Source organism: Rhinolophus ferrumequinum, chromosome 16, assembly GCF_004115265.2.
Source record: "Rhinolophus ferrumequinum isolate MPI-CBG mRhiFer1 chromosome 16, mRhiFer1_v1.p, whole genome shotgun sequence".
In the NCBI taxonomy this organism is placed as follows: Eukaryota; Metazoa; Chordata; class Mammalia; order Chiroptera; family Rhinolophidae; genus Rhinolophus; species Rhinolophus ferrumequinum.
In genome coordinates this window covers 19182377-19196142 of record NC_046299.1, presented here as the reverse complement: position 1 = coordinate 19196142, position 13766 = coordinate 19182377, and the positions used below count along the sequence as shown (strand labels likewise).

Below are 13766 nucleotides of genomic sequence, written 5' to 3'. Positions count from 1 at the left end.
ATTCTCTGGCTCAGTGCTGGACAACCTCTAACAGCCTCATTGCTCTGTGGTAACTGATAGTCCATTCTCTTTCTTGCCTCTGTACTTGAGATATCTTTCTTCCCCATCTTTTCTCTCCCCAACTCCTTTTATACATTTTCCCTTTTTCTTTCATCCTTTTCCCCTTTAGTGTCCAATCTTAGGTCTAGCCGTACTCCCTCAACTACGTAGGCCTTCTAGAGATCCTCAGGACCAAAGAAGGAGAAGAAAATGTATGTACTTATTGTGTAAACATATTACTTAAATTTTCTATGCTTTGGTTTCCTCATCTGCAAAGGGAGAGTAACAACCTACAAACTGTTGTGAGAATTGTGATAGAGTACATAAAGCGCTAGTGCTCAGTAATGTTAGCTACTAGAGGACTCATTACTATTAATTTATTTAATTTACAGTGAAGAAGCTATGGCATAAAGAGTTTAAGTAGATGTTTCAACGTCACAGAGTGACGTTGAAAGGCTGCCTTGGATGACGTCTGATAAACAAACAAACAATCAAACACAATCAACTGGAAAAATAAATCAAAGCAAAACAGCAGCAGAAAAACAAAACACTGTAGAAGTAAAGGATTTTGAATTTTCTCATCGCCTAGAAAGAACAACACCTTGATTCGATGAGAGTTGTTGAAAATTATTAAGACAATTCTGAATTGCTAAGAACAGGAGAAGTCCTCGTGCCCAAATGACGTGGATTATTGCCACCGACTTCCCTGAACCAGACGTGGTTTATGGCAGATAAAACTAACATCACTGTGGACTGTGTGCAAAAGCTGATTTACTTACGACCATCCGCAGTTCTGGCCTCAAGATGCACAAGATCTGGTTCTTTGTTTGATCCCATCATGGACCTAAAAAAATGGAGAAACATGGAAAGGAACATCAACATTAGTGACTTCACACGTGCCTTCGGGGAATTCAGTGGAGCCCACAGACTATTAACGTCCATGGGATGCTAAAACCACTAACCTTGAACTATATCTACTGTCGTTATTTATAGAGCCTGGCAGTAAAATTTACACTTCAAATAAAAACAAGAAAGAAACCTTTATTTGATAAAGTCCAGACTTAACTGTGGCAAGGATACTATGTGTTATTAGCTGGCAAATAAGTTCTGCCCAGGACATATGTGTCCTCCTGCAACGATCTCACTGACAGTATATTCAACTTTCAAGACTTATCAGGCAGATGCCAGGCAGGTTGTTTTAGCTGAGTGATCACACAGAAAACCGATCTAATTAATTTTTTCATTTGAAATTCTCAGAACTACCTACGACTACACTATGAACTACGAATAAGCCATGGGAACCAACCAGTGTGCAGTGGCCAGTACAGCAAAGAGTGACCACTGTGTGTTGCTGAGCCGGTGAGAGGGGAAAATGCATATTCCCTTCTCCATGCTGTGTGCCTGGAACTGCATGAGCAGGTAAAATAAATGCCTATTTAAAATGCCTGGGAGGCACATATTATTGAGTGCAATGTTGCAGTGAGCCATATTAAATAGAAAATAATTATTGTGTTACATAAATGACGCTATCTCTAAGACTTCTGTACAGAAAGATTAATTAAAATGGGGACCAACTATAATTTGTTTTCATCAGGATTTGCAGAACTTTTCATTTGTTTCATTTCTACATGGAAATAGTCACATGCCTCAAAACGGGGCTGAGCCACTCAGCGCAACCATGAAATCCATGTGAGAAGATGCAAATGTGAAAAGCACTGCTCACAGCCAGAATTCAGGGTGGGACCTGAAACCCTTCCTGATGGATTCCATCTCACTTTGCTGCCCCATCTCCAGGCACACTGAAAGAGTTGCCATTCCCTGAAAGTGCCTGTTTGCTTCCTCAGCCCTCTGTAAAGTTCGGGGAATTTCTCTCTTTAGTTTAAAATGCTTGTCTCCAGCTTCATCTAATTTTCTTTGACTCTTATTTTAAGATACAACTAAAAAGTCACTTCCCTCATTAAATATTTTCCAGTTACACCAGGAAAATCATTCTCCTCCTACCAACAAATATTTATTTTTTTAATACAGATCCTGTAAAAGCTTGTTATAAATAATTGTTTTTGTGTTTTTTTGTGTCTTTCCCTAGGTAAACGCAGTCCCTTCCCGAACATGCACACACACACACAAACTGAGAGCTTCTGGAAATATATATGTATATGTATGTGCATATACACACACACATACACCCTATTTCCCTGAAAATAAGACCTAGTCAGACAATAGGCTCTAATGCGTCTTTTGGAGCAAAAATTAACATAAGACCCGGTCTTATACTAAAATAAGACCAGGTATAATATAATAGAATAGAATATAATACTGGGTCTTATATTAATTTTTGCTCCAAAAGACGCATTAGAGCCGATTGTCCGGCTAGGTCTGATTTTCAAGGAAATACGGCATATGCATACGTGTATATATACACACACACACACACACACATACAGTGTTAAGCTAAAATAATTAAATGCTAAATGAAAAAAGGAAGGAAAGAAGGAAGGAAGGAAGGAAGGGAAAGGGAGGGAGAGAAGGAAGAAAAGGAGGAAGGGAGGGGCAGAGGGAAAGAGGGAGAAGAGAGAGTGTATAATTGGTCTGTGAGCTCTTTGAAATAAGTCAATTAATCATTGTCCTAAGGGCATTCCAAGAACTCTTATTAATTGAACTCATTTTCCCAGCTCAAAGAGTCTGAAACCTAGATAGCTTAGTCTCTCTTCATCTTAAAATATATATATATATATGTCTCCTTACGGCCCTGTTATCACTGTCAGTAAGTTTTCTCTGATTGATACATGGCCTGAAATTTAGTCTATGCTCCAAACATTACACCCTGCTTTGTTCTCCCAGGAAGCAGAAATGTTCTAATAAGGGTTTTATTATTTCCCCCAAAGAGAGAGGGGACATGCACTACATATTCTACATCATTGGAATCTGAATACAGGTACATGGTGACACTTTCACCACCATTTCAGTTAAGTAATGTAGCAACTGTTTGTATAAGGACCATGGCTCTCCATTCCCCACACTGAAGTGCTGACTGGATCTACAGGTGACCTCTTCTGACAAGGCCACAGTCATGAGCATTGTAAAAGAGAACAAGCTCCCCGACAACCCTCAAACTAGAAAGCTCAGCAGTTAACTGGGTTTTGCAAATTAATATTGGGTGGTTAGTTAAATGGTGTTCACCTCCCACCTTGCTTGCTGTGAGTTTCTTTCTTGAAATGAGTCGCACCTATTATTTCTGGCATGCCAGAAACACAGTGTTGAAACTAGCACGCAAACCTATCTGCTTGGCTTATGGTTTGTGTCAATGGGAGACAAAGTGATTACTCTGCATTCAACTGCATCGTTCCAAGTGCTCATGGCCCCAAATCAATAATAGCAGTTGTCTCTTAGGATCTTTTGTTCTAAAAGCAGGAGTGTTGTTTCAAGTGGCATTTCCCTCTTATCACCTAATGAAAAGAAATAGGGACAGAAGAGAGTCCTTTGTTTCTCTCAAGTCTACTATGCCTAGCCAACGGCCTTAGCCTGCCTAATTTTTCCCCCCATGTACAGTAAAGCAACTGCAACAACAAAATAAAACTTTAAAGTCAAACCACAGTGTTTCCAACAATTTTTATTTGCTGATGTGCTCACCCCTTTTCCTCTTGGTCTAGGAGTACCTCTAGATCTGAAGTCACAATAGAGGATTATTGCTGCTTTTACGTTGCAGCACTGGTGAATTCTTAAGAGCAGAAACCAAACAATGCCACATGTCTGCGGGGGTGTTGGTTTTAATGGTCCCGTCTGTCACTGACCAGACATGCTTCAGAATCACGTCACTACAGTTTATCCACAGCGTATCAATCTCTAGCTCCTTTATACATTTCGATAGAACTGTGGAGTTAGGTGATTTTTTTGTGTGTTCTAAGACCAACTGTTGTAGTTGATGATGATGATGGTGATGACAGATGGTTGCCAAGGGCTGGGGGAAGGAGCAAATGGGGAGAGGATGGTAAAAGGGTACATATTTCCAGTTATAAAATGAATAAGGTCTGAGGACGTAATGCATGAGTGCATCCTGGTGACTACAGTTGATAATGCTGTGTAGTATAACTGCAATTTGCTAAGAGGGTAGAACTTAGGAGTTCTCTCACGCTCACACGAAAAGGTAAATATGTGAAGTGACGAATGTGGTAACTCAATTGTAAAAAGCCTTTCACAATGTACACATATATCAAATAATCACACTGTACACTTTAAATATAGTACAATTCTATTTGCCAATTACACCCCAATAATGCTCAAAAATAGTAAATCAAAGAAAAACAGCATATACATAAAATTTAATTCAGAATGTTATTTTGATGATATTATTTTCAGAGTGAGATCTCAAGAGTGGTTTCAAGTATCTCTAGCCAGTTATGTAAGTAATCCTGACTTCTGGTATTCAGCACAAGGGGTTGAGCACACTTGCTTTATGATTTTAGCTTGCCCTGTACTCATGGTTCCTAATGGTTTTCTGGATCTCTTTGCATACATCCCTCTTCTATTTCTGAGATCCCAAAAGGCAGATGCTTGTTTTTTTTTTGTTTTTTTTTTTTTTACCAGTAAATTGTCTGTGATTATCAAAACATAAAGGAAAAAACGTTTCCTCAATAAATATATAGACATAATTTTTACACTGGTCAGTATTTACTATACATCTGATATACTGTGTTGTTTAATTCTGGGACTCAGAAAGAACCTCTCTATAAATATGAGAGGAAAAATTGGGGGCCAGGGTCCTTTAATTATATAAAAAGGCAATAAGTGGCTGTATCTTGTATATCTTTATATTGTTTTAATGCCTAATCTGGCAAATGAATTCCTTTCTTGAACTGAATTTTACAGAAGGGAAGAGAAGTCTTCAGGCCTTTACACATACTTGTGTCTCTGCCTAGAAATCCCTCCCACCCTCGTTCTGCCTTGCTAACACTTACAGTCTGTGGCTCAGCTGCAGATAAGTAGAGTTGAGAATAGGCTTTCTGCGAGGGGTGGCACTTAAGCTAAGCTGGTTCACTTTTGACACTTCCAGAGCTATGAGCATATATTTGCAAAGCATAAATGAGGCCATGTTTCAACTGGTGACTCATTGCCTCTCCTTCTTATTGACAGACAAGCTCAAACCTTTGTGTATGTCCATGCCAAACACCATGCATGCCATGTATAGATATTCAATAAATGTTTACTGAATGTTTCTGGATAAAGAAGTACACAACCAGCCATATCAGTCATGATTTATCAATTCATCTGTATATGTGACATTTGGCAAGTTACTTAACATCTCTGTACTTTGATATTTTTCAATGTATAAAGTGAGGCTAAAATAAGTTTTCCTAGAATATGTATCTTAAAGTACTTAGCAGATTCCTGGCACATAGCAAAGGCTCAGAAATGCAGCTGACTTTCTTTCTTTCTTTCTTTCTCTCTTTCTCTCTTTCTCTCTCTCTCTTCTTTCCCTTTCTTATTTTAGAAGATAGATGGAGAATAATAATACTCATCTCAAAATTAAAATTAATGTTGGTAATAAAAGCTTCTTGGGATATCATGGGGACCACATTAGCAGAAATGATTCATCATCATAAATCAATAAACAAAGGAAAAAGACTCAACAACTCAGAGAGATCGAGTACATGAATAAATAAAAGCATTTATTTATTCAGTGAAACATTTCAATGTTCTATTATGTGTTAAGAACAAGAACTACAGATCTGCCCTTAGGAGCTTAGAGCTGTAGAAGAGATAGTAATGCAATGAGAGGAGGGTTTTAATACTCAAGGTGCTCTTTGAAGACATAGGAGAACTGTCCTTTCACTGAGATAGAGACCTGGGGGAGTAGGAAGGTATACTAAGAAGTTTTTAGAGAAAATGCAATAACATGGTCAAGAGATAGAGGGGCTAGACTAGAATTCTATTTAGAGATAAATAGCAGATAAAATGGTCCTAGGTCAGAAAAGTGTGTGACCCATACAGGCATCCACTAGTAATTCAAAGTAGAAGATAAATAAAAGTTAGGCAGGGACCCATTCATGAAGCACTGCGTGTATCATGCTACGGCTTTGTATTTGATACTAAAAGTCATGGACGGGATACCACTGAAGCAAGTTAAGTGTGTAAGTATATAAGTAGCTGAAAAGAAGAACCTATGTTCCCATTTATCTATCTTCCCAACTGAAGTACAAGTTGAAGGCCCCCAGGCCATGCTAGATACAGCTCTGTTGCAAAAACAAGACAGAGCCAGCCTCATGCATCTACACTTCCAGGATCTCCAGTTGGAGTTCACGTTTAAGAGCCATCTTTGAATAAAACCTAAGGATTACCAAAATTAATCCTTTGGTAATGGATTAATGTAAATAAAACAGCCCCTCCCTGACACAGTGTACTGTACTGCTAGCAACGCATCAGACTTCTGAAATACAATCAGCTAAATACAGCCTCTGTAAACATCTCCTACAGAGAAACTCAGAGATGTCACTAGTTTATCATTCTCCTGGCATTTTGTCTGAATTTATACCAGCTTAATAGAGTGCTCCATAAATGCTGTGGAGCCACAAAATGTCCTGATAGAGATAACCACAGATCAAGTATTAAAATGTAAACACTGTGACAGGATGACAACTATTTATTCAGATTTAGATTTGCAGTGAATGGCACAGGGAGGGAGAAGGAGGGATCTGCAAAGGAACCCAGGCTGGGACACTGTCTTCTCTTTTATGTTTTAGATGGAGTATTCTTGTTCCAACAGACTCTCTCCACAAGCTAAGCCCACTGAAGCAAGTGGTCTTGTCTGCTACAGATGGAAGAAACAAAGTGCCAGCGGGTATTAGTGACAGGGTACCCCGATTTCCTCCTCTGCAGTCAAGGGTTTCCCCTTCACCTGTCACTACAGTTAGGCTCTCAAGACACACATCACCAGGAAAGTCCTGGCTAATGCTGCAATTTGTATTCTTGAACAGAGCAGCTTAGCCTGAGGTCTCTTCTGCCCATACAAGGGAAATGGGCTTGGAAAAATAAAACGCAGCCTGACTGTATCATTTCGACCTCTCCCTAAGACTTAGAAGCATGCTTGCTTGCTTTCTTTTCCCCATACTGTCACACTGGTTTCCCAGAAACAAAGGTCACTATTACAAATAACTAATAGACAGACAGATACAAGTTATGTTTAGTATTTTGAACACCTAATGGCTACTGCCAATCAGCATGGCCCATCCTTAAACTCATAAAATTCTGTATTGTGTCATCCTGACTCCTTGAGCCAGAAGCCTGGCTATTAGCTTTATGAGAAGAGAGAGAGAGAGGGAGTGAAGGAAGGTGTGGGGGGGAGGGAGAGAGAGAAGGAGAGGGAAAGGGAGATGGAGGGAGGGAGGGAGGGAGAGAGAGAAAGAGAGAGAAAGGAAAGCAAAGCAAGGAATGGGTGTCTGACCCTCTGATCCAGAATGAAGGAATACATAAATCTCAGGCCGGTTGTGGGAGGTAACAACGTTTGTTGCACAAAGTCCTTGATAGAACACAAGGCTGAAAGTTTAAAACGCAATGCTTAGAAACAAACATCTCTCCAGATATCAAAATGACCGGGTCTAACTAAAGTGGTCAGACAAACCATTCTGCTGCAGTGCTCCCCTCTACGTCCCCACTTTCCCTTTTTCTAAAGTTACGGTTTTGCTTCTTACATCATTGCCTGCGTTTCCTGTTTCCTTCTTATTTCTCCCCTTTTATGGCCCCTCCCACCTTTGTTTTAGTTGTTTCCTGAATACAGATGAGGGGATCTAGAAAGACACCAGTGAATATGAGCAGATCATCAGTCTGATCTCCAAACAGAAATCATAGTGCCAATGAGATAGAGGGATGTAATTAGCATGATCAAAGAGTTTTGGGATTGAGGTAAAGCAGGAGCTCACAATATATTTTAATAAGGTTTCTTTTTATCTCTTTAAACTTTAGTGGTATCATACCCTATGTATTTTTAGCAACTTGTTAATTTTATTCAATAAGACATCTTGGAGATCATTCCATGCCAGAACATGAATTAATTAGATAGATCTCTAATTACTGTATTGAAATATATTAAATAAAAATACCCAATTTATCTAAATATTGTCTATTGATTAACACAAAGCAAAAATGCCCATACATGGAAAAATTGCTATTGGAAATACACATTCAAAATTCATAATGGTGGCCACCACTAACTGGTTTTGGAATTGCAGGTGACAGTCAAAGGGATGATTGTCCTTATCAATAATTTAAAAAAACTTCATACAAGGCAGATGTATTTATGCATTACTTTTAAATCTGTACTATTAATAAAAACAAGCATATTTATTTAGTCTGGAAAGGAAAGTTTAAGAGGAGACATAATCAATGTATGCAAATCACAAAGGGATAGAGAGAAGAGATGAGTGAAGTGTATGTGAGGCGAACATCTGGAATTTTCTCAAATCTCAGGATACTGATAACTAAGAGTGCTAAGAAGGCTAAAACTGTCAAAGAGTTGTGGCAATGAAAAACAACGCTAAGGACACCAGGAGGTGTGTGTTTGTGTTGCTCTTAAATTGAGACGGAGAGGAGGAAGTTGTGGTCGTCTTGTTTGGGAGGTCAGAGGCCAAACGAGTGGACAGAACCTCTCCACTTCCCCATTCTTTCTATTTCCTTTAAGGGCAATGAACTTCAGAGTAGAGGGTAGAGAAAATAGGAATGTCAAAGAATTGAAAACTGAGCGTTTTTCTGCCGGAGACAATCCGGCCTAGAGAAATTATATTCCATAAGAGAATTCCAAGGACAGCAATCTCCACAAATTTGGAACACATTAAGCAAGGAAGAAAACAAAAAAATAACACATGCCCGATATATGATGTTAGTTAGAAGTTGTCGAACTGCAGTAGAGTACTTACACATTTACTTTAGAATATATAGATAAAATACAAACTAAAATAGGAGCTAAAAAAATCAAAGATTCTCATATTTTGTCCCCGCATCTCAATAAAGCATCTTGTATGTGCCCTGGATGCCACTGTAGGTAACTCACCATGGAGAGTATTGATCCAGACAGGATTCCCAGGGTATCCTTAATACTTAACACTCAACAGGGCAAATAGCAGAACATCAATCAAATTTTTTAGTGAGTAAATAAATGAATTAATTCAACAAATACTTACTGAACACCGACAATGTGCCAGTGGTCATCCTAGGTGCTGAGGACTTAGCAGTGACTAAAATGGAGGAAAATCCTTGCCCCTCCTGAAGCTTATATTTCAATAGAGAATACAGGTGTGTATAAATATACAATACATCAGGTGGTAATGTTTCTTGAAAGTTGTGCAGGCAAAAAGATATTTATAAACGTGAATTAAGTTTAAGGGGCTTTAACTCCATCAAGGAAACTACTGTCATTGTCATATGGTGTTAAGCAATGGCTGGTATATATATTAAAGTGAGGGATGTATGTCATATAGGCCCTGTGAGGCTGTGCCCTTGTTGATGTCCTGCTCGTCAATTGTCAACAACTTGGAGAAGGATACATATTGTGTGTCTAGAAAATTCACACATGACACAAAAATTAGGGGAAAAAATAATGGCGAAGTAAGAGAAAGACAGTGCTAGCTCTGGAAGCAATCTACCTGCCTAAGGGCATGCAGCTAATAAATGATACAATCAGATTGGAAGCTAGGCTTTTTCATTTCTCTCCATGTACCATCTGTAGAGAAGAGGAGGAGAAGGAGGAAGAGGAGGAGGAGGAGGAGGAGCAGGAGGAGGAGGAGGAGGAGGAAGAGAAGGAGGAGGAGATTGCTGTGAGAAGTAAAGGTCAACGGTATGAATTAAGGGATCCCTTAGGGACAAAAGGTCTGCTAGAGATTAACCAGTGCAAACCCCTCATGTCCCAGTTAAGGAAACCAAATCTTCAGGAGAGCAAGTGCCTTATCCAAGGTCACACCACTCAGATAGTGTCAAGTTTGGAGCTGCTAATCCAGGTTCTTGACTCACGCCAGTGATCCTCCTTATGAAAAAAAACAAAAATCCATTTCTTTTTACCCCCTTGTGTCTCAAGAAAGATAGTGTTAAGTGAGAAGGCAATGAGTGTGTGTGTGTGTGTGTGTGTGTGTGTGTGTGTGTGTGTTACACTAAAAAGATAAGTATAAATAATGGGGAAACTTCAGGCATTTTGACTTCCTGCAAGGATTATGTGTTGCTTTGGTCTGAATATTTGTGTCTCTCCAAAATTTGTATGTTGAAACTTAGCCTCCAAGGTGATGGTATCATTAGGTAGTGGGGCCTGTGGGAGATGGAATCCTGATGAATGAGGCTAGTGACCTTACAAGAGAAGCCAGAGAGATCCCTCACCCCTTCTGCCATGTGAGGACACGCTGAGAAGGGAGCTCTCTAAGACTCAGAAAACAGCCTGCATCGGGACTCTACCATGCTGGCACTCTGATTTCAGGCTCTCAGCCTCCAGAAGAACTGTGCGACATAAACTTCTGTTGTTCATATGCCCTCCAGTCTGTGGTATTTTGTTACAGCAGCCCAAATGGACTAAGATGTATGTTGGCAATTAGGGTAGCGTGGTCGAGGCATATTTGAGAGTTCCATGTCCTAGTGATTGGAAACAGACCGGATATTTAGTTGAGATCCTCAAATATCAGGGCTCATAAATCTGAAGGTGGCTTCTCTGTAACTACTTGCAAATGACCAATAAATTCTGTCCCTTCTCAGTCACACAGTGTTAGTCTCCACACTGGATGGCCAGGTCTCTGGCCCTCATGTAAGGCTGGTTTAGCCATCCTTGAATAGTTCCTCAATACTTTTTCAGCCTCTTGTGACACAAAAACATGTTCTTGCTTTATGGCTGGGCATTAAATCCCCTCAGAGGCTATTGCCCACTACTCCTCAATGGAGAAGGAAAAGTGATCCAGCCAGTAAAGCTAGGATGGGAGCAAGGATTGAATCAGGTTAGATACAGAAGGAAATTAAACTCATCTTCACAATAGAGAAAGAAATTCCTGGAGTGTCAAACGGCAGCTATTCCCCTTAGTATTTCGCTTCTTTACAAAGAATTTCTGGAGTTCTGAGCACAGGTTTGAAGGGATTTGAATGGGCAAACATAGATGACATTCTGTGAAAACACTTTGAAGACTCTGCCAATTTGCCTTTGAACTCTTATTTACTGAGTGGCCAAGAAAACAAACATGATGGTGAAAAACAAAAAAATACACTTTTTAATTCATCGTTTAAAAAAATTAGTATTCCACTATGTATGCAAATTGCTATAGTTGAAATCATCTCAGTATCATAGAAAGAGAAGAGAGGAGAGAAAGGAGGGAGGGGAGATTAGAAAGGAGGGTAAACAGAGGAGGGGAGAGGACAGGGCAGGCTGAAGAGGGAGTGAACGAGAAAGTGGGGAAAGAAAGAGGGAAAAAAAGGGAGGAAGATGAAAGGGTCCTAGACATGATGAGGATGACAAAAGGGAGAGGGAAGGAGTAGGAGGAAAGAGGGAGGGTAGAAGAAATTCCACTCTCTGTGGCTTTTCTGCAGTGGTCACAATACCTTCCTGTTGGTTGTACCCCACCAATCCCACCCCCATTGGGAAATATGTTGGACTGCTTTATTATTATTAAAATTGGTATAATTGATTTAAATAACACTGCTTTTTAAAGCCTAATACTAAAAGCAACATGTGTTCATTTAAAATATAATGGATAGTGTAACCAGAGTATAAAAAAAAAAAAACAAATAACACATTCACACAACACTTCCATCTAGAAATAAGCACCTTTAACCTTCTGTTGTTGATCTTTACTACTTGTTTCTAAGTTTGTATAGGCATTCCTTTTTTAAAACAACTTTTGCATCATATCATTAACAACACAGCACAACATAATGTTGGGATGCACTGTTTTGCCATCTGTACAGTGTTCTATAATTTATTTAACTAATATTCTGATCATAGGGGATTGGTATCGTCTATACATGATAGTGAGCTGATTATCTTTGCAGGTAAATATTTGCATGTCTCCCTGAACTCTTTTTTTTTCAATAGGAAAAAAAATATTAAAAGAGGGAATTTCACTGGCTCAGAGAGAATGGATATTTGTTTAAGACTCCCGATATATTGCCCAACGGTCTTGCAGAAGCTAAGTTTATACAAATTACGCTCCTAGGAACAGCATATAAGTGTGTCTATTTCCCAAGCCCTCACCAAGGCTAAGTATTATCTTCTCAAAAATTCTTCCATTTGATTGATTAATAAAAGGCATGTCCAGTTTGTTTCAATTTTTATCTTCTACTTGTGAGATTAAACATTTTTACGTTAATTGCCATTTTGTTTTCTTTTATAACTTGCTGGTTTAGTCGTTGGCACTTATAATTACAGGGATGTTACCATTGAAGTTTTTCATTTATAAGAGAGCTGTTTAGCATTTACCATTTCCTGTGCTGTATTTTTTCATGTATTTTTCAATTAGTCAATTTGGAGCATGCATTCTTTGTTTTGGGAATTAAAATCGCTGTTAAACAAGAGTAGTCAGTATGCTTCATAGAGTTTGTTTTGATTTGGGGGAGTAGAAGCCTTGCATTTTGTTTGTTTGTTTGTTTGTTTTTGGCTGGGACAGAGGAAAGATGGGGAAAGAGATGTGCGTATGTGTGCGTGAGAGAGAGAGAGAGAGAGAGAGAGAGAGAGAGAGAGAGAGAGAGAGAGAGAGAAAGAAAGAATGTGCAATGGTGAGCATACTCATATTATCCTTTTTATGGTCAGGGTGCTGTGAGATGCCCAACTGAACAAAGAGGGGTGAGCCCAGAATCACTGGGGGGAATCCCCACCTTCGTGGCCAATAAAGGGAATGCCTCAGTGGGAAAAGACATTTTGTAATGAGGTTTTCATCCCAGGTCAGACCCTAAAATGTTCCTTTAAAAAGAACTTTATTAGGAAGAGAGGTCTTGCCCTTAATTAGCAGGTGGCATCTTAATGGCACATTCGTGTTTAACAGGGATTATTTGGCCACCTACTCTAAGCAAGGACAGAGAGATACCTGCAACAAAGAAGAAACAACAAAACATAATCCAGAATTGGACTTATTCACCATCATTTCCAGTCATCTTATTGGTTGAGCAACTAAACAATGATACTAATAAGTAAACAGCCAAGAAGGGGCGATTATTCTTTACAGAAGAATTCCAATGAATACATATCTAAAAAAATGATCGAAATAGAAAATTTCCATTAGAACACCACAGTAATAATTGCTGCAGGCAAGATCGACTCATGAATACTAAAATTTGTGGGTAAAATGCATAGCCTCAAAGTATCGCTCCCAAAATATTAATTATTGTGGTAATTTGAACATAGTCATACAGTTTTTGATACTCCTCCTGCCGGGAGTTTAAGCTTCATTCTCCTTGCCTTCAATGTGAGATGGACTTGGTGACTCATTTCTAACAAATAGAGTATGAAACAGGGAAAACACCTAAACGTGTAAAGAGAACTGCAGAACTGTCATTTGCTGGAGCATTTGTGATCTTGCTTCCTAGTATGTCCTTAGTTTGGCTCAAATGAACTCTTATAAAAATTTTTAAAAAAAAGAAAAACAAAAGAAAGGGAAAATAGTGATGTTGTGATGGATACACCTGGCAGACACCACCTTGATCAAGATGAACGTCAGCAGTAATAAGACTATTGATATCTTGTTCTCCTAGATATGATGTCATGAGAGGGGCATGTCATT

The 13766-nt window shown here is 39.1% G+C and overlaps 1 protein-coding gene across 3 annotated transcripts in view; it reads right to left on the bottom strand.

Moving 5' to 3' along the window:
* The window catches only part of SORCS1 (sortilin related VPS10 domain containing receptor 1), a 467290-nt gene that overhangs the window by 132055 nt on the left and 321469 nt on the right, over positions 1-13766 (bottom strand). For all 3 annotated transcript variants that reach the window (XM_033130825.1, XM_033130827.1, XM_033130826.1), the window contains exon 6: positions 819-883. In XM_033130825.1, coding sequence (XP_032986716.1) covers positions 819-883 — 65 coding nt within the window. The remainder of the gene's footprint in view (positions 1-818; positions 884-13766) is intronic.